Here is a 20,478-nt window from a genome sequence, read left to right on the forward strand (position 1 = left end):
ATGGCTTGAATGTGGATAGTACTCAGTTGGTGTTTTCTTCAATACAGGCACTTACGCAATTGCTATTTTAAAAATGTTTAAATCCCAATTTGTTGTCCTGTCTTCAAATAGTCTCTGATTTATATTTTTCAAACAGCTAAGTCTGTCTACAATTAATTGATGTAGGCCAGTCCAACATACTCTTACTCTCTTGTTTCCTTAAAGCTGTGGGATGTTATCCTGCTTTTCCTTGTGTAGACATAGGTCAGGTCGGTGTCTACAGCCATGCTTTCATTAGGTCGTCTTATGGTATTTTATAGGAAATGTAGTAAAACAAGCTAAATAAAACCCTCAAACAGTCCTGGAGGGTGTGTGCTTCTGGGGCCTGCACCATTAGCAGTGTTATGGCAGTGGGATAAAGTAATCCTTCTAACCCCCCCCCCCAAAAAAAAATTGTAAAGTGGTTATCCCACTGGCTATAGGGTGAATGCACCAATTTGTGAGTCGCTCTGGATAAGAGCGTCTGCTAAATGACTAAAATGTAATGTAATGTAATGTCATTATGGTTCTTTTTTTATGCTGCCCGTGCCAGCTGTGACTTCAGTCTGTGGCACTTACACCTCTCTCTTTCCCTCTCTCTCCTTACCTCTCTCCCTCTCTCTCTCTCTCTCCTTACCTCTCTCTCCTTACCCCTCTCTCTCTCTCCTTACCTCTCTCCCTCTCTCTCTCTCCTTACCTCTCTCTCCTTACCCCTCTCTCTCTCTCCTTACCTCTCTCCCTCTCTCTCACTCTCCTTACCTCTCTCTCCTTACCCCTCTCTCTCTCTCCTTACCCCTCTCTCTCTCTCTCTCTCTCTCCCTCTCTCTCCTTACCTCTCCTTAACGCTCTCTCTCCTTACCTCTCTCCCTCTCTCTCTTTCCCTCCTTCTCCTTACCTCTCTCTCTCTCCTTACCTCTCTCTCTCTCTCTCTCTCTCTCTCTCTCTCTCTCTCTCTCTCTCTCTCTCCTTAACTCTCCTTAACGCTCTCTCTCCTTACCTCTCTCTCTCTCTGCTCCTCGCCCCTGTTTTCATCTTCCCCCCTCTACTCTCACCTCCCCAGGCCTCCAGGGTTCAAAAGGGGTCTCTGAGGATCTGCGTGGCTGCCTGAGGCAGGCCGAGACGCGGGCAGAGGAGCTGGCAGAGCAGCTGAGGACAGCCACCTCCAGCATGGAGCAGTACAGAGCCATGGCCCAGAGCCTAGAGGAGTCCATGGATAAGGAGAAGCAGGTCAGGACTCCGCCCTGGCCCCTTAACCCACTAGTAGAGTACCACCCCTTAGTAGAATACCACCTTGGCCCCTTACTAGTGTACCACCCTGGCCCCTAACCCCTTAGTAGTGCGCTTCCATAAGCATTTTAGCCCCAAATCTCTCTCACTCGCGTCCTCTCCTCGTTCATCTCTCTAGGTGATGGAGCAGGCTCGGTCCTCCATGGAGGAACGTGTAAAGGAGGCTCAGGAGCAGCACCGTCAGCTGGATAGGAAGCTCGTGGAGGCAGAGAAGGAGAAGCAGGGCCTGCAGGAGGAGAAGAGGAAAGCCCTGGCCTCCGTGGAGCAGCAGGTATGAAGCAGAGGAACATCGCTAAACATCTATGCCCTTAGTGAAAATCTCCACACTGTATAGTCTCTGGCACCCCAATGGTGGAACAAGCTCCCTCACGACGCCAGGACAGCGGAGTCACTCACCACCTTCCGGAGACATTTGAAACCCCACCTCTTTAAGGAATACCTGGGATAGGATAAAGTAATCCTTCTACCAACCCCCCCAAAAAATAAAAATATTTGTAAAGTGGTTAGCCCACTAGCTATAAGGTGTATGCACCTATTTGTTAGTCGCTCTGGATAAGAGCGTCTGCTAAATGACGTAAATGTAAATGTATAGCTCGAATGGTATAGCTGATACATTCAGTATTATTTAACCACATCCAGTACGCACCATAGGTGCTGGGTTCACACAGTGCCGGGATCCTCATTGTTCCATGTTGAAGAAATTAACACATCACTACTCAATTCCTGTTTTCCTTATCCCTGTGTGTGTCAGGTGGCTGAGCTGAGGAGGAGTCTGAGCAGTGTGCAGGCGGACCACCAGGAGGCGCTACAGAGGGCAGCAGTGGCAGCAGACCAGGAACAGCAGGCCATACTGGACAGCCAGGAGCAGGTGAGAGGGAGGCTTGGGCCGTGGCTAATTGGCCCTTATCTTGTTGTAGTGATGTGCCAACTTTTCACAAGGCATATCTGACCAAGCTATTTGCCACCTTGTTGCCCACTTTCCTGCTATAGAACATTACCTAGCTTGATTGTCGCTAACCCAAGTAAATGTCAACCATGATAATGTAGCATACATTATCAACCATTCATTAAGTACTGTATTCCAGCTAGGTCGTCAGATAAAGCTTGTCTGTAATGCTGGTCTCCTCTTCTCCCCCCTCCCAGGCCAAGCTGGTGTCGGAGGCGCAGGATAAGTACGAGCGCGAGATGATGCTCCACGCTGCAGACGTGGAGGCCCTCCAGGCAGCGACGGCCCAGGTCCTGCAGGCAGCCACGCTCAGACAGCAGCTGGAGGAGAGGGCCCAGAGAGCCTCTGCTCAGCTGCTGGAGGCCAGAGTCTCCTGGGAGGAACAGGAGAATATCCTCAAGGTAGGTAATAGCAGTCAATTTATTGATTTGATAGTGGTCAAGGGAAATGTTTATATTATGAATAGTAGATATGGTGATTGTTGCAAATGGTTTGATGTGTAGATGGTGATGGTTCGAAAATTGATTTTTACACTTTTGCTTTGATGTTGGAAGCTAGCTAGTGATTGTGAACTGCCACTCACGTTTGCAGGGGTTGTGCTGCTTACATACACTACCATTCAAAAGTTTGGGGTCACTTATACATTTCCAAGCAATTTTTTGTTCATTCAAATAACATCAAATTGATCAGAAATACAGTGTAGACATGTTAATGTTGTAAATATGATGAAGTATGAAAATGTATGCACTCACTTAACTGTAAGTCGCTCTGGATAAGAGCGTCTGCTAAATGACTAAAATGTAAATGGCTATTGTAGCTGGAAACGGCTGATTTAAAAAAAAAATTGAATATCTACATAGGCGTACAGAGGCCCATTATCAGCAACCATCTGTCCTGTGTTCCAATGGCGCGTTGTGTTTGCTAATCCAAGTTTATCATTTTAAAAAGCTAATTGATCATTAGAAAACCTTTTTGCAATTATGTTAGCACAGCTGAAAACTGTTGTGTTGATTTAAAGAAGCAATAAAAGACGCCTCACAGGTCCTCAACTGGCAGCTTCATTAAATAGTACCCGCACAACACCAGTCTCAATGTCAACAGTGAAGAGGCGACTCCGGGATGCTGACATTCTAGGCAGAGTTGCAAAGAAAAAGCCATATCTCAGACTGGCCAATAAAAAGAAAAGATTAAGATGGGCAGTCTGAGATATGGCTTTTTCTTTGCAACTCTGCCTAGAATGTCAGCATCCCGGAGTCGCCTCTTCACTGTTGACATTGAGACTGGTGTTGTGCGGGTACTATTTAATGAAGCTGCCAGTTGAGGACCTGTGAGGCGCCTGTTTCTCAAACTAGACACTCTAATGTAGTTGTCCTCTTGCTCAGTTGTGCACCGGGGGCTCCCACTCCTCTTTCTATTCTGGTTAGAGCCAGTTTGCGCTGTTCTGTGAAGGGAGTAGTACACAGCGTTGTACGAGATCTTCAGTTTCTTGGCAATTTCTCGCATATAAAAGTCTTCATTTCTCAGAACAAGAATAGACAGACGAGTTTCAGAAGAAAGTTATTTGTTTCTGGCCATTTTGAGCCTGTAATCGAACCCACAATTGCTGATGCTCCAGATACTCAACTAGTCTCAAGAAGCCAGTTTTATTGCTTCTTTAATCAGCACAACAGTTTTCAGCTGATCAATTAGCCTTTTAAAATGATAAACTTGGATTAGCAAACACAACGTGCCATTGGAACACAGGACTGATTGTTGCTGATAATGGGCCTCTGTACGCCTATGTAGATATTCCATTAAAAATCAGCTGTTTCCAGCTACAATAGCCATTTCCAACATTAACAATGTCTACACTGTATTTCTGATCAATTTGATGTTATTTTAATGGACAAAAAAATTGCTTTTCTTTCGAAAACAAGGACATTTCTAAGTGACCCCAAACTTTTGAACGGTAGTGTAGCTGGTGTACACCACAAGGCTATAATGTACATCTCTCTCTCGCTGTCAGGAGGAGATGTCTAAGGTGGTGTCTCGCTCTGAGGAGCTGCAGAGGCAGAACAGCCTCCTCCATGAACAGATTCAGACCATGAGCAGCAAGATAGCCGCCACCCTGCAGCACCAGGCCAACGAGAGCCCTCTGAACATCTCCCTCACTGAGCAGGGCAGGTCTCAGGACCAGGTCCTCGAGATACTCAGGTAATGGTCTCTCTCCCCCGCTCTTGATCGGTCTGTCTCTTTGCAAAGCAAGAGCAAGTCTGCCATTTAAAGCCAATTTCATGCAATCACTACACTCCTACAACACCTTTTCTCTCATCATATCCTCTGTCCCCTCCCTGTCGTGCTGCAGGTTTGTGCGCCGGGAGAAGGAGGTAGCGGAGTCACGGTTGGAGGTGGCCCAGGGAGAAAGTCGTCGCCACAGGCTGAGAGTGGAGCACCTGGAGAGAGAGCTGAGAGAACTACAGGAGAGCCTTAGTGCTGAGAGAGAAAGGATGCAAGTGAGCTGGACACTATGGACAGCCAATGGTTTATGGGGGGATTTCCTGGACCCAGATTATTCCTAGACTAAAAAGCCCTTTCAATGAAGAGTGGAAAAAACACCGATTTTTGTTGTCCCCCATGATGAAATCTGATCTGTCACCACTGGGCCGATTTTGACTAAACTTGGGTGAATGATGCGTATTGCCATAGATCTGGCATTTACTAAATTTCTAATTGGTCCAAGGGGAGCGCTGTAGTAATGAACTGAAATTCCAAACTTTGAACAAACATATCTCCTGTCCCGTTTGAGCTACAGTCATGACATTGTGTACATATATGCATCTCCTCATGAGAAACAAGTTTCCCATAAGTCTCTATAACCTCCGCCCATTCACAAAAGGTGAACATTTTGAAAGTGTGTGAAGACGGGCACTGTAATTCCATGCAGATACAGTTGACAATTTATAATTGTCACTAATTGGCCCAAGGGAGGCGCTGCATCATTGGTGGCAGCAGACATGTTTACTGTTGCCTTGTTCATGAATGTTGAGGGTGTGGGTGATGACAGAAATGGCAGCTCAAATGATCATGTCACCTAAATGCTGCTTATGACCTTTAACCCCTGACCCCAGGTGACAGCGAAGACCCTGGCTCAGCACGATGAGCTGATGAAGAAGACTGAGACCATGAGTGTCCTGATGGAGACCAACAAGATGCTGAGGGAGGAGAAGGAGGGGATGGAGCAGGAGCTGCAGCTGACACAGGCTAAAGTAAGACAGCAGGTTTACTTTCTCAGGGTTAAAGCACCAACCTTTGGATTTGATATCATAACCAATATTAACATTTTTCTCTGGAAACCTTCTGTGAATTTGGTCCCAGTTTAGTTTTTAGGCCTGTTTTAGACTGAGGCCCAACTTTTTTTCTCTCTGTATTGATTGATATATATTAATCTATGTTTCTCCCTCTCCCTCTGTCAGGTGCGTAAGCTGGAGTTGGACGTAATGCCCATGCACGAGTCCAACGCTGAGCTGAGTGAGAAGAGCGGCATGCTGCAGGCAGAGAAGAGGATTCTGGAAGAGGACATCAAACGCTGGAAGGCCAGAACACAGGTTACTCTTCGACAGAAAAAATAATACCCCCAAAAAAACGCTGAAGCCTAGAGTAGACATTCTCAAAGTAATGATACCAAGCTTGAACGATGCCTTCCTTGTGACCCACAGCTTGTCAAATGTCTGAAAGCCGGTCTATTGAGTTTGGATTTGAAACATAATCTGTTCTGTATGTCCGCATAGCACCTGGTGAGCCAGCAGAAGAACACAGACTCAGAGGAGTACAAGCGTCTCCACTTCGAGAAAGAGGCTCACCTCAAACGCATCCAGCAACTCACTGAGGAGACAGGCAGGCTCAAGGCTGAGGTGGCCAGGTGAGAGTTAGCCTTGTCTATAATCCAAACTGAAATCACTGTTTCACTATTCTCTTATTACTTGGTACCAACGACCGCTAGGAAGCTGAATTACTTGATACAATAGACAAATGGGCTCCGTCTCTTGTTGTCAAATGGGAAAGCTCCACCCTCCCTCTTTTCCATCAGCGTCTCAGAGGCGTGGTAATCTCCTCAGGAGTGGAATCAACAATGGCAGTAGAAATCGCTCTGCCATTACCTGGTTGCATTATTATTATTTTTTATGTTTGCCTAATTTCAGTTTGTCAAAAGAAGTGTAGAAAATCGTATAATCTAAACCGCTGTGAAATATATTTTAAATAACCCAAAATATCCTATTTTTCAGATGTTTGAAGCTGGTGTACAAAACTGAAAGTATTAAGACTCAAAAGCGGGTCAGGGGACAGGGAGTAAAGCCAGGAAGGAGGGGGGGGGGAGAGAGTTGTTTGAATTCAGGCTGTTGTTGTTGCAATTCACCTAGTTCCACAAGGGGGCTGCATTCTACATGTAGATCCTAAATACCTGATCTCCCTGTAGGAGTGGTGGGTTCGTGACGTCCCTGCAGAGCCAAGTGCAGATGCTGCGTGAAGGCCTGGGGAAGGCGAGCTCTGAGCGGGATGCTCTCAGGAGGGACGTAGAGGCCAAGAACCTGGACATCCAGGAGAAGTTCTTCACCATCACTCAGGTCAGGAAGATCGGCCGCCGCTACAAGACCCAGTATGATGAGCTCAAGGTTGAGCACGACAAGGTGGGTTACTTGGTGAACCAGCTGGTGCCTTTTCTGGTTTCATAGAGTGATTTTTAAAATTGTTTTTTTATTGATTGTCACAAAGTTGTTTCCTGAAACTCATCCTTGAATTCACTCCGTCTCCAAGATTCCTCTCAATCATTTTCTCATTAAACTAATAATATCCCTACTCATCTTGTCGCTAAATAACAAATGTGCTTGTCTGGATGGGACCATGTCGGACAACTCAAAATGTCTAACCTGATGTCCTTGATTAAATAGACGTTCTATTGTGTGAATTCTGCCATGCTGTATTGAGTGTTGATGGACTGATCTCCTCTCCAGATGGTGGCAGAGGCAGCATCCACACCAGCCCAGGAGCAGGAGGCCCAGCAGGCCTCAGTGCAGGAGCTCCAGGGTCTGAGAGACTCCCTGGGACAGGCTGAGACCCGGACTAGAGAACTGGAGGGACAGCTGGACAACCTCAACAAGGTCAGAGCAGTGTTTCCCCTACACCAGTGGTCACCAATGTTTTCTGAGTAAAGATCACTTTCTGAGTCAGAATACCAGCCTAGATCTACCGCATAAACGTAAGCCTATGCAACATTTAACCAATTAAAAACAGTTATTTCTGTAGCCAATGACGTTTATGCAGTGGGCTATAGCCCCAACACATCATTACCACTGCATATTGGCTATGCTTGAATAACCCTGCCAATGTCCTTCTCAGACCATTTTGACATTATATTTAAAAAATGTAAGTATATGATCACACTGGTAATATATAATTTGTTGTATTACAAAGTGTTGACAGTGCTGAATAACAACTTAAAAATGAACTTACTCAAAAACAGCAGAACTTTGCTGTATTCGTTGAGTCTCTCTATCGACTTTGATGTGTGTTCAAGGCTTTTTTTTTTTTTTACAGTCTATGGCTCGAGGAAACAGCAGACAGGGTGATCTGATTGGCTGCAGTAGGCCTATAGGTGCACTTGATTTGCTCTCAGGGCCTGCCGGGTAGGCAAAGTTCTACCTTCAGACACATTAAATGGTTCAAAATAGGAACACTTTGCCTTCCCGGTGTTAGGGCTGCTGAATCGAGTGCACCAACAGCGCGAAACAAATAACAAAAAATAGGAACACAAGGCTTTATCGTTGGGTTTTTTACAGAAATGTTTGGTGAACGCCTAGGAATGCCTTGAAGATCGACCGGTTGGTGACCACTGCCCTACACTATTTTCCAGGCAACATCCAGACCAATACCTCACGAGGCTTCTTCTCTCTAAGATGAGACCTAGAAACTGAGATCTTTCGTTCTCAAAATAAAGGTCTGGGCATACTGCCAAATTGCAGATACTGATAGTGAGGATTTGTTCAGTCAGTCACTTGCATGAACACAGAAATTAGTTAGTACAAAAGCACAAACATTAAACATTTCCAGCACATGCCTAACTCTTTTAGGCGGAGGGTTCATGGGATAAGCCATTTTTCTACTTACCCAGAGTCTGATGAACTCGTGGATAGCATTTTTATGTCTCTGCCTGCAGTATGCTATTGAATACTGCATTGTTGGGAAAGAGCTTGTAAGTAAGCATTTCACTGTACTGTTTTACACCTGCTGTATCCTGTGCACATGACAAATAAAGTTTGAAAGTTGAAGGAAGTTAGTTTCGAGAGCCAATGCTAACTAGCGTTATTGCATTGACTGGAAGTCTACAGGTACGCTAGCATATGCTACCATACCTGTAGACTTCCACTAAACCATGGTGTGTCCCTCTCAGGTGGTGGGTGAGCGTGAGGCAGAGGTGCGTGGGGCCGAGGAGCAGACCTCCGGGCTGCAGACAGAGCTGACCAGGTTGAGACAGGAGCTGCAGGAGAAGGCCTCCCAGGAGGACACCCTCAAACAGCAGATGTCTGAGAAGGAGGAGAAGACCAGGAAAGCCTTAGTAGGGGCCAAGCAGAAGATCAACCAGCTCATGGGTAAGAGGCCAGGCCAGGCAACCTGACTGTGGCGCAAGCTTGTGTGTTGGTTTGAGTCAGGGTGAGCTTGGCATAGAGGTAGATGTGAATGCTGATCTCGCAGATATGTTTTGACTTGTCATCTCAACCGTTTGCTGGTTGGCAGGGCAAAAAATTAACAACCGCCAAATGCGTGTAGATTTAGGTATTGGCAGGTAACAATGTCTATATCACCAGCCACGTTGGCGGGTGGTCAATTTGCAGGGCTCTACAGTGCAAGCATTACGTTTGCTTGCACTAAAATACATTTTAAATGAATTAATTAGGCCCTAATCTATGGATTTCACATGACTGGGAATACAGATATGCATCTGTTGGTCACAAATACCTTTAAAAAAAAAAAGTAGGGGCGTGGATCAGAAAACCAGTCAGTATCTGGTGTTACCACCATTTGCCTCATGCAGCACGACACATCTCCTTCACATAGAGTTGATCAGGATGTTTATTGTGACCTGTGAATGTTGTCCCACTCCTCTTCAATGGCTGTGCGAAGTTGCTGGATATTGGAACGTGCTGTCGTACACGTCGGTCCAGAGCATCCCAAAACATACTCAATGGGTGAGAATGCAGGCCATGGAAGAACTGGGACATTTTCAGCTTCCAGGAACTGTGTACAGATCCTTGCGACGTGGGGCCGTGCATTATCATGCTGAAACATGAGGTGATGGCGGTGGATGAATGGCATGACAATGGGCCTCAGGATCTCGTCACGGTCTCTGTGCATTCAAATTGCCATTGATAAAATGCAATTGTGTTCGTTGTCCGTAGCTTATGCCTGCCCATACCATAACCCCACCGCCACCATGGGGCACTCTGTTCACAACGTTGACAACAGCAAACCGCTTGCCCACACGACGCCACACGCCATCTGCCCAGTACAGTTGAAACTGGGATTCATCTGTGAAGAGCAGTCTTCTCCAGCGTGCCAGTGGCCATCGAAGGTGAGCATTTGTTCACTGAAGTCTAATACGACGCTGAACTGCAGTCAGGTCAAGACCCTGGTGAGCATGCAGATGAGCTTTCCTGAGACGGTTTCAGACAGTTTGTGCAGAACTTCTTTGGTTTGCAAACCCACAGTTTCATCAGCTGTCCGGGTGGCTGGTCTCCGATGATCCCACAGGTGAAGAAGCCGGATGTGGAGGTCCTGGGCTGGCGTGGTTACACATGGTCTGCGGTAGTGAGGCCAGTTGGACATACTGACAAATTCTCTAAAACGACGTTGGAGGCGGCTTGTGGTAACAGCTCTGGTGGACATTCCTGCAGTCAGCATGCCAATTGCACGCTCCCTCAACATGAGACATCTGTGGCATTGTGTTGTGTGACACAAATGCACACTTTAGAGTGGCCTTTTATTGTCCTCAGCACAAACACTTTACATGTTGCGTTTATTTTTGTTCAGTATACATTGTTTTGTTCACAAGCTCGGTTGTTTTTCAATGTTCGTTTGAATCTGCTGCTTCAACTGATAGCGAAGAGAGACTGTAGACACTGTCTACTACCAGTCACATCCCAAATCTCAAACACATACACGTGACATGACTCGAGTGGCCCCGTTGGCACGGTAATGTCCCGTCCTTAAAGGGGCAGCAGAACATTGTCTCTTCTGATATTTTGGTTACAAAACTTTGGTCACAAAATTAAATGAATGTACCATTACTTATTTTTTCTTTTTCAGAAACAATGCATGGTCTTTTTTATTGATGATTTATTATTATTATGGCAAAAATATTTTGGCTGGTAAAAAGAAATCCTGCCACAATGGCTGGTCTGGGTGACAAAAACGTTTTGACCTTTCACCTCATCCCATCCTCTTCCCCAGGCTCCAAGGACCAACTGCAGAAGGAGAACGAGGAGCTGAAGCAACAGAAGGAGGAGCTGGAGGTCAGGGTCAGTGCTCTGAAGTCTCAGTACGAGGGCCGTCTGAGCCGCCAGGAGAGACACGGAGAGCAGAGGGACGAGGCTCCTGAACAGGGCCTCAGCAAGGTGAGATGGAGGGCTTAATGGAAGCATAGATTTCAATAGAGCACTCCGCTTTCTACCACACAAGCCTGGATTGCTATTCATTATGGCCGTGGTGCGAATAACACACTCTTCCACCTGTAGGCCCAGGAACAGCAGAGGACCACAGAGCAGAGAGGACCACTGAAGACCACCCCAGCTGCAGACAGGGGCAGGTAAAGTACACACACACACACTACTCCTGCACACCACGTGCAATGATGTTTGGTGTTGCATTGCAACACCTGTTCACCTGTTGTATTTCCCCTTCCCTATAGCGCCAGTACCTCAGAGCCCCCCACTGCCAACATCAAGCCCACCCCTCTGGGGGCCCAGGGCCAGAGCAAGCCCCCTGCCAACCCCGGGAACAAGTCCACCCCCCGGGCCAGCATCCGGCCCATGATCACCCCCGCCACCGTGCCCACCCCCACTCCTACTGCTACCGTCATGCCCACCACACAGGTGGAAAACCAGGAAGGTGAGGAGTTCTGTGGAGCTAATATCATTGGCAAATCAAATAACATTACAACAGGTGTAGATGTTACCTTGAAATTCTTACTTACGAGCCCTTTCCAAATAATGCAGAGTTAAAAAGTAAGAAGATTTGGCAAAAAAGGAAATGATAACATAAATAAAATGACAATAACAAGACTATATACAAGGAGTACCGGTACCAAGTCGATGTGCATGGGTACAAGGTAATTGAGGTAATATGTACATGTAGGTAGTAGGGGTAAAAGTGATGTGAATGTTATAGCATAATTATTTGAGTATTGGTCATTTTAAAGTGCTAGATGGCTCAGTCTGTAAAGTGGTTTGGTAGTTGAAGTGCACTTTATTACTTGAATCAGATGAGATCCATGAGGGGGAAAACTAATGCACATTTCAGACAGAGGGATAGAGAATCAGACCGTAGCCATGGTATTTCCCTGTCTGACCCCCTATTGACCCTCTGACCCCTCCAGCCATGCAGTCTTCTGAGGGCTCGCTGGAGCATGTGACCGTGTATGGCAGTGCCAGCGGTTCAGTACGGTCAACCAGCCCCAACGTTCAGACCACCAACCCAATGCTGGCGGTCCAGCAGACCCAGACCACAGCCTTCGTCCAACCAACACAGCAACAGAGCCTGCCCCACACTGAACCAGCCAATCAGGAGCAGCCCCTGGCCCCAGTCGTCATTGAAGCTGCACCCAGCTCGCAAGTGGAGAGGCCATCGACGTCCACAGCTGTGTTTGGGACAGGTAGGAGACGGGATTGAATCTAACCTGGGGTTTCTATAGATTTGGGGTATAGTAGCTTTGTCTAACTAAGCTCAAGGGTTGGCAATGTACTCACTGTATTACCACTGGCCCTCTAATATTGAATGAAATATGCATATCCACCAAGAGAAGTTAGAAATGTGACTTTTCCAACCTTCCAGTTTCAGCCACCCCAGGGACATCCTCTATGTCCAAGAGACCTCGTGAGGAGGAGCAGGACACCTCTACGGTGACTGACACAGACACCCCCCAGGAGGACCCCTCTGAACCCCCCATCCCCAAGAAGCTACGCATCATCCAGAGGGTCGACCCAGAGGAGCCAGAGGCCCAGGAGGTGGTGCTGGCTGAGAGCAGTACAGTGGTGGCCCCAGAGACCAGCCAGGTGAGACTGTGTGTGTACGCATGCGTGTACCCACCCTATGTCTAGAGGCTGATGGGATGGTCTTTCTGGTTTGTGTGTCTTTTGTGCGTGTAACCATGTGTGTCTATATCAGCAGGTGGTGGTGGAGTACCCAGTACTAGAGGAGGCTGATGCGGGGACAGCGTCTCAGTCTGTCCCCGTAGTGCTACTCCTGTCCCAGCCCACAGAGGTCACATTCTCATACGACTCCCCCGAAGAATCCCCTCAGCACGACGTCATCGTCATAGTGACTGACTCGGAGAGCGAGGATGAACAGGAGGATGAGGAGGAAGAGGAACAGGTATGGACTGAGGGAAATATTTTAGGGGCCAGACACTTTACTCCCTCAAGTCCTAGCAGAAATGTTGAAGATGAAAAATCTTGCCTAAAATTATTTGAGGTATTTGACTTTTAGAAATGTCAAATTTACATTTTATTAATTTAGCAGACGCTCTTATCCAGCGCGATTTACTGTAGTGAGTACATACATTTCATATTTTTCTAAACTTTTTTTTGTACTGGTCCTCCGTGGGAATTGAACCCGCAACCCTGCCGTTTCAAGTGCCATGCTCTACCAACTGAGCCAAACTCAATTAGAAAGGATGAAAAGGTTGATGTGAAGCCCATACTCATAAAGATGTTAATTTCAACATTGACAGTGCTGGATTATGAGACCTTTTGGTAACACTTTACTTGACACCCAGCCTCATGACATAACTGGTCATAACCATGTCATGTCATAACAGCGGACAAAACTGGTCATAACCATGTCATATGTCATAACAGCGGACATAACTGGTCATAACACTGTCATGACACATATTTAGACCTGTTGTGACATATATTGCGTTATTTGATGGCTGCTTATGACAGAGTGTAAAAACCCACAAAACCTACCACCCAATGAAAAACATTCCATTACACCATAGCCTATGTGTTATCAGTATGTTTATGTTGTATAACATATATATTTTTTGGACTAATTGTAATCGCGTACACATTGATGTCAGACATGCACCTACCCCAATGCTCTGTTGCTGATGACTGAGATGAATGCAGGACCAGATTTCAGGAGCAGGTCAAGACGTCCTATTTTTTACTGATACACTATAAGGGCATGTTCGTGATGGGCCTATCTGATTATGATGGTCATAATGCTTCTTGACAGTGTCGTAAAGTGTATTTTCTTAGTCCAAGTAAAGTGACACAGGATGGTCATAATGATTCATGACAGTGTCAAAGTTTATTTTCAACAAGTTATTTAAATGTATGATGAAAAAACATGACTGTAAAACTTATTGGCAGGGAAAAAAACTAATTTGAATAAATGTGGGTTTTGACACTTATGTAGGTGTCATAACTAGCCATAAAATAAAGCAATATACGTCACAACTGATGTAAATATATGGGTCATGACAGTGTTATGACACTGGGTGTCAAGTGTTACCGACCTTTTATACCTGCCTCTCTGTAGGACTATGATGAAGATGACGAGGAAGATGAGGAGGATGAAGAGATGGGAGATGAGGGAGAGGAGAGCAACGAAGGTAGCGGAGATGGCAATGAGGCATTCGAAGGCGACTACAGAGAAGTAAAATCAACACACACACTGTTACTAACCTAACTAGATCATTTCCAGTATGTTTTGTAATCCCACCCTCTAATTCTTTCCACTCTCACTCCTACCTTGGATGTTACAGCCAGCCAGCATGTTTTCCTGTGTGACCAAACAGTGTCTCAGCAGTGCTCTTGCTTCACTCTGCTACCTCATGTCTGTGTTGTGATCTTGTGGCGGTGTGTGTGGGAGGGAGGTGTTGGGGGGAACTGGAGGATTTGCAGGGGAGAGGGGTGGGTGCTTTGTGGTCAGGGTAGGAGTGCAGAAGAAAGTGGGGCAGGGAACACAGTCTCTGCCTAGCTAGCTGTAAAGTTACAAGACCTCTAAGGGAACGCCTGTACAAGGGAAATAAATAATGATCAGAATGTGTTGCTGACCGCACCAACACTGCCGGGCAGTAGGTAGTGCGTGGGAACCATCCTGTAACCACCTCCTTCCACCCTCTTTCCTCTTCTTTTCTGTCTCTCTCCCACTGTGTGTGTCCCTCCTCCCTCAAAGGGTGCTGATGTGACAGACCCAGGCACGGAGACGGAGGAGAGTCTAGGAGCATCGGACTCCACTCAGCGCCCGGCCGACTCCCAGACACACAGCTGTAAGATGATGGAAACTCTGTCACACACTGTTGTCTCGACAGTCACATATGACATATGCCTGTATTCAGACCCCTTTTTCCGCATTTGTTACATTACAGCCTTTTTCTAAAATGGATTAAATAGTTTTTTTCCCTCATCAATCTAGACACAATTCCCCATAATGACAAAGCAAAAACAGGTTTTTAGAAATTGTTGCAAAAATACACTGCTCAAAAAAATAAAGGGAACACTTAAACAACACAATACAACTCCAAGTCAATCACACTTCTGTGAAATCAAACTGTCCACTTAGGAAGCAACACTGATTGACAATACATTTCACATGCTGTTGTGCAAATGGAATAGACAACAGGTGGAAATTATAGGCAATTAGCAAGACACCCCCAATAAAGGACTGGTTTTGCAGGTCGTGACCACAGACCACTTCTCAGTTCCTATGCTTCCTGGCTGATGTTTTGGTCACTTTTGAATGCTGGCGGTGCTTTCACTCTAGTGGTAGCATGAGACGGTGTCTACAACCCACACAAGTGGCTCAGGTAGTGCAGCTCATCCAGGATGGCACATCAATGCGAGCTGTGGTAAGAAGGTTTGCTGTGTCTGTCAGCGTAGTGTCCAGAGCATGGAGGCGCTACCAGGAGACAGGCCAGTACATCAGGAGACGTGGAGGAGGCCGTAGGAGGGCAACAACCCAGCAGCAGGACTGCTACCTCCGCCTTTGTGCAAGGAGGAGCAACAGGAGCACTGCCAGAGCCCTGCAAAATGACCTCCAGCAGGCCACAAATGTGTCTGTTTCTGACCATTTGAGCAGACTCCATGAGGGTGGTATGAGGGCCCGACGTCCACAGGTGGGGGTTGTGCTTACAGCCCAACACCGTGCAGGACGTTTGGCATTTGCCAGAGAACACAAAGCTTGGCAAATTCGCCACTGGCGCCCTGTGCTCTTCATAGATGAAAGCAGGTTCACACTGAGCACGTGACAGACATGACAGAGTCTGGAGACGCCGTGGAGAACGTTCTGTTGCCTGCAACATCCTCCAGCATGACCGGTTTGGCGGTGGGTCAGTCATGGTGTGGGGTGCATTTCTTTGGGGGGTCGTACAGCCCTCCATGTGCTCGCCAGAGGTAGCCTGACTGCCATTAGGTACTGAGATGAGATCCTCAGACCCCTTGTGAGACCATATGCTGGTGCGGTTGGCCCTGGGTTCCTCCTAATGCAAGACAATGCTAGACCTCATGTGGCTGGAGTGTGTCAGCAGTTCCTGCAAGAGGAAGGCATTGATGCTATGGACTGGCCCGCCCGTTTCCCAGACCTGAATCCAATTGAGCACATCTGGGACATCATGTCTCGCTCCATCCACCGACTGTCCAGGAGTTGGCGGATGCTTTAGTCCAGGTCTGGGAGGAGATCCCTCAGGAGACCATCCGCCACCTCATCAGGAGCATGCCCAGGCGTTGTAGGGAGGTCATACAGGCACGTGGAGGCCACACACACTACTGAGCCTCATTTTGACTTGTTTTAAGGACATTACATCAAAGTTGGATCAGCCTGTAGTGTGGTTTTCCACTTTAATTTTGAGGGTGACTCCAAATCCAGACCTCCATGGGTTGATAAATTTGATTTCCATTGATCATTTTTGTGTGATTTTGTTGTCAGCACATTCAACTATGTAAATAAAAAAGTATTTAATAAGATTATTTCATTCATTCAGATCTAGGATGTGTTATTTTAGTGTTCCCTTTATTTTTTTGAGCAGTGTATAAAAAATATCAAACTGAAAGAAAACATTTACATAACTATTCAGACCCTTTACTCACTACTTTGTTGAAGCACCTTTGACAGCGATTACAGCCTCGAGTCTTCTTTGGTATGACGCTACAAGCTTGGCACACCTGTATTTGGGGAGTTTCTCCCATTTATTCTCTGTAGATCCTCTCAAGCTCTGTTAGGTTGGATGGGGAGTGTCGCTGCACAGCTATTTTCAGGTCTCTCCAGAGATGTTCGATCGGGTTCGAGTCCGGGCTCTGGCTGGGCTACTCAAGGACATTCAGAGACTTGTCCTGAATCCACTCCTGCATTGTCTTGGCTGTGTGCTTAGGGTCGTTGTCCTGTTGGAAGGTGAACCTTTGTCCCAGTCGGAGGTCCTGAGCGCTCTGGAGCAGGTTTTCATTAAGGATCTCTCTGTCCCTCGATCCTGACCTGTCTCCCAGTCCCTGCCGCTGAAAAACATCCCCACAGCATGATGCTGCCACCACCATGCTTCACCGTAGGGATGGTGCCAGGTTTCCTCCAGACGTGATGCTTGGCGTTCAGGCCAAAGAGTTCAATCTTGGTTTCATCAGACCAGAGAATCTTGTTTCTCATGGTCTGAGTCCTTTAGGTACCTTTTGGCAAACTTCAAGCGGGCTGTCATGTACCTTTTATTGAGGAGTGGCTTCCGTCTGGCCACTCTACCATAAAGGCTTGGTTGGTGGAGTGCTGCAGAGATGGTTGTCCTTCTGGAAGGTTCTCCCATCTCTACAGAGGAGCTCTGTCAGAGTGACCATTGGGTTCTTGGTCACTTCTCTGACCAAGGCCCTTCTCCCCAGATTGCTCAGTTTGGCTGGGCGGCCAGCTCTAGGAAGAGTCTTGGTGGTTCCAAACTTCTTTAATTTTTAAGAATGATGGAGGCCACTGTGTTCTTAGGGACCTTCAATACTGCAGACATTTTTTGGTACCCTTCCCCAGATCTGTGCCTCGACACAATCCTGTCTCTGAGCTCTACGGACAATTCCTTCGATCATGGCTTGGTTTTTGCTTTGACAAGCACTGTCAACTGTAAGACCTTATATAGACAGGTGTGTGTCTTTCCAAATCATGTCGAATCAATTGAATTTACTAAGGTGGACTCCAATCAAGTTGTAGAAACATCTCAAGGATGATCAATGGAAACCGGATTCACCTGAGCTCAATTTCGAGTCTAATAGCAAAGGGTCTGAATACTAATGTAAATAAGGTATTTCTGTTTTTTAGTTTTAATAAATGTGCACATATTTCTAAAAACCTGTTTTCACTGTCATTATGGGGTATTGTGTGTAGATTGATGAGGGAAACATTTAATTTCATCCATTTTAGAATGAGGCTGTAACGTTACAAAATGTGGAAAAAGTCAAGGGGTCTGAATACTTTCCGAATGCACTGTATGTTAGTGTCTGTCCGGATTGAGTGATACATTTGAGTCAATTAGTTGGTAGACTAACCAAGTCAGTAGATTCACCATATCGGAAACTCATACAGACATGAGCCAATTTTACAATATTATAGCGTTGTCTGTTGGTTTATTATGATTTTGATGTAAAGGAGAACTCTCTGTCAAACTAAACCACTGTCTCCCCTCTCCTGTTTTGTCAGTCGAGGGCAGCAGCAGTATTCAAGCCTTCTCCAGTGAACCAACCAGCTCTGCTCCCGGAATGCCCTGGTCACCACGGAGGGCACCCCACCTGCTGCCCCCCCGGCTCAACATGACCCAGGAACTGGGCCCCCCCGCTCGGGTACAGGTGTGTGCTTATGACTCAATATAACCATCTAAACTGTATCTCTGTGTGTAAAACATTTTTACATTTTAGTCATTTAGCAGACGCTCTTATCCAGAGTGACTTACAAATTGGACAGTTGTATTGCTGTTTGTGGTATGGTTACATTTGTGCAGTATCAGGTTGTGGTAACCAGTAGTGTGTGTGTCTTACAGCGCCCCATGCGTCGCCAGTCTGTAGGCCGAGTCCCTCAGCTCAACCTTGGGATGGCCATCAGCGGAGTAAGTGACACCCTTGCATCTTAAAGGGATATAGTGTGAGATTTTTCAACCCAGTCAGATTAACTCATGAATACTATTTTTGTCTCTGCGTGCAGTTTTGAAGGAAGTTGAAGGTTGTTTTGCGAGCCATTGCTAACTAGCGTTAGCGCAATGACGAAGTCTATGGGAACAGATTGCATGCTAGCTATTCCCATAGACTTTCGGTCATTGCTCTAACGCTAGTTAGCAACTTCCTTCAAACTGCAAGCAGAGACAAAGAAATGGTATCCATGAGTTCATCTGACTCTGGGTAAGTAGAAAAGGGGCTTAATTGCCAAAATCTCGCACTATCCCTTTAAACTATCTTATGTGTTGTGTTTTGTTGTCAGTGTCTGTATAAAATGATCTCCTCCCCTCTTTCCTCCTGCAGCACTACTGTGACGATGACGACAGGATGGTGCCACACTGCTCTGACGGCTTTGCAGAAGCTATCCAGTGAGTAACACACACATACTTAAACACACCAAAATCAGCAGCTAAACACCGCTAGTGAAGTTCCCATAGCTGACCCCATAGTACTAATCTCTCTCTGTGGTCCAGTTCTCCCCAGGTGGCTGGTGTTCCTCGGTTCAGGTTCGGCACCCCAGAGGACCTGATGTCCCAGACCACCTCCTCCCACTCTGACCTGGGACAGCTGGCATCACAAGGAGGTACTGGACTGTACACAGGCACACCTCATCCCTTTTCTTTTTCTCCATACCCTACCATACCCTTTTTTTTCTCAGAGACCTTTGATTTGAAGAGATCTTACTTTTGCCATGTCTATATCTCTGTATCTCAATCTCTCATTAGTGAAGTCAAAATTATTTGTTTATTGTAGGTTTGGTTCTAAAGTGTATCTGTGTATGTAGGTCTGGGGATGTATGATAGTCCTCTGTTCCTGCCAGGTCATGAGGATGAGTCTGGGGGTCGCAGTGTTCCCACCACACCCCTGCAGGTGGCTGCCCCAGGTATGGTTCACACACATTCTCTTTCAACTATCTCGACTTGAGACAATTTGAGAATTGTGACGTGTATCAGGCTATTAAGTTTCATTATTGGTAATAATATTTTAACACTCCAGAATTCACTATCTCCCGCCAGTGTCCATATTCGCAGTGGGCCTGCCCTCTGACGGCACTGAACACTCCTCCCAGTCTGTTCCCATGGTAACCACCTCTACCCCGGGCCTGGCGGTGGCCGGAGGACCCAGTCCTGGGGACGAGAGGGATGATGTCTTCATGGAGCCTGAGGGAGACCGGTGAGACCAACATGCTTGAAATTGATCAAAAGTAAAGCTAGCTGAGCTTGAACCACAGCAGTAGTTAATGGTGTGATCCTCCATAGTGAATGACTAACCTGTGTTGTGTATGTGTCCAGTGTGGAGGTGTCTCTGGAGCCTGTGGCGTCTCAGGCAGGGGAGATGGAGGTACCTGCCCAGCCCTCAGATGACGTAAGCCTGCCTTCTACCAGTAAGGAACCCTCCTCCAGCTATGCAGGTACTGACCCCTACATTATAACCCCTACCCATGCTCCAACCTTATATCAAACTATAAATAGGTGGAATTTACATTCTAGTGAGATTTCAGTCAATTTGACAGGCTTAATACTGGTTTTATAGGAGCTTGGTTCCGACCACCTTGGAATGAATATTTAACGGAAGGGTCCATTGTCTTTCTGACTAGTAGGCCAGATTGCTTTCTCATTTGGCTGTAGTAGCACCCAGTGTTGGAATGAGCCGTGTAACTGTGCCCCTTCTCTCACCCTCTCTACCTTAGACACTAGTAGCACTCAGCCCAAACCCTCTAGACCAGGACCCAGCCGACAGCTCCAACGCTGGACAGAGAACCGTATGAGGAGAGGTGAGATAAAACACAAACACACTTATACT

General features: G+C 46.6%; 1 protein-coding gene across 5 annotated transcripts in view; it reads left to right on the top strand.

Annotated features, from left to right (window-relative positions):
- LOC121539805 (nucleoprotein TPR-like) overlaps positions 1-20,478 on the top strand; it is a 42,742-nt gene that overhangs the window by 21,732 nt on the left and 532 nt on the right. For 2 of the 5 annotated variants that reach the window (XM_045207710.1, XM_041848480.2), the window contains 28 exons: positions 1,079-1,245; positions 1,424-1,576; positions 2,057-2,173; positions 2,449-2,652; positions 4,257-4,444; positions 4,596-4,743; positions 5,359-5,496; positions 5,704-5,835; positions 6,019-6,149; positions 6,705-6,915; positions 7,240-7,386; positions 8,676-8,874; positions 10,733-10,896; positions 11,017-11,087; positions 11,190-11,389; positions 11,877-12,152; positions 12,332-12,552; positions 12,665-12,871; positions 14,045-14,161; positions 14,684-14,777; positions 18,167-18,312; positions 18,504-18,569; positions 18,979-19,043; positions 19,149-19,258; positions 19,460-19,558; positions 19,692-19,848; positions 19,968-20,086; positions 20,366-20,449. In XM_045207710.1, coding sequence (XP_045063645.1) covers positions 1,079-1,245; positions 1,424-1,576; positions 2,057-2,173; positions 2,449-2,652; positions 4,257-4,444; positions 4,596-4,743; positions 5,359-5,496; positions 5,704-5,835; positions 6,019-6,149; positions 6,705-6,915; positions 7,240-7,386; positions 8,676-8,874; positions 10,733-10,896; positions 11,017-11,087; positions 11,190-11,389; positions 11,877-12,152; positions 12,332-12,552; positions 12,665-12,871; positions 14,045-14,161; positions 14,684-14,777; positions 18,167-18,312; positions 18,504-18,569; positions 18,979-19,043; positions 19,149-19,258; positions 19,460-19,558; positions 19,692-19,848; positions 19,968-20,086; positions 20,366-20,449 — 4,131 coding nt within the window. The remainder of the gene's footprint in view (positions 1-1,078; positions 1,246-1,423; positions 1,577-2,056; positions 2,174-2,448; positions 2,653-4,256; positions 4,445-4,595; positions 4,744-5,358; positions 5,497-5,703; positions 5,836-6,018; positions 6,150-6,704; positions 6,916-7,239; positions 7,387-8,675; positions 8,875-10,732; positions 10,897-11,016; positions 11,088-11,189; positions 11,390-11,876; positions 12,153-12,331; positions 12,553-12,664; positions 12,872-14,044; positions 14,162-14,683; positions 14,778-18,166; positions 18,313-18,503; positions 18,570-18,978; positions 19,044-19,148; positions 19,259-19,459; positions 19,559-19,691; positions 19,849-19,967; positions 20,087-20,365; positions 20,450-20,478) is intronic. The other 3 variants (XM_045207713.1, XM_045207712.1, XM_045207711.1) reach the window with 3 other exon arrangements.

This window comes from Coregonus clupeaformis, chromosome 26 (assembly GCF_020615455.1).
Source record: "Coregonus clupeaformis isolate EN_2021a chromosome 26, ASM2061545v1, whole genome shotgun sequence".
Classification (NCBI taxonomy): Eukaryota; Metazoa; Chordata; class Actinopteri; order Salmoniformes; family Salmonidae; genus Coregonus; species Coregonus clupeaformis.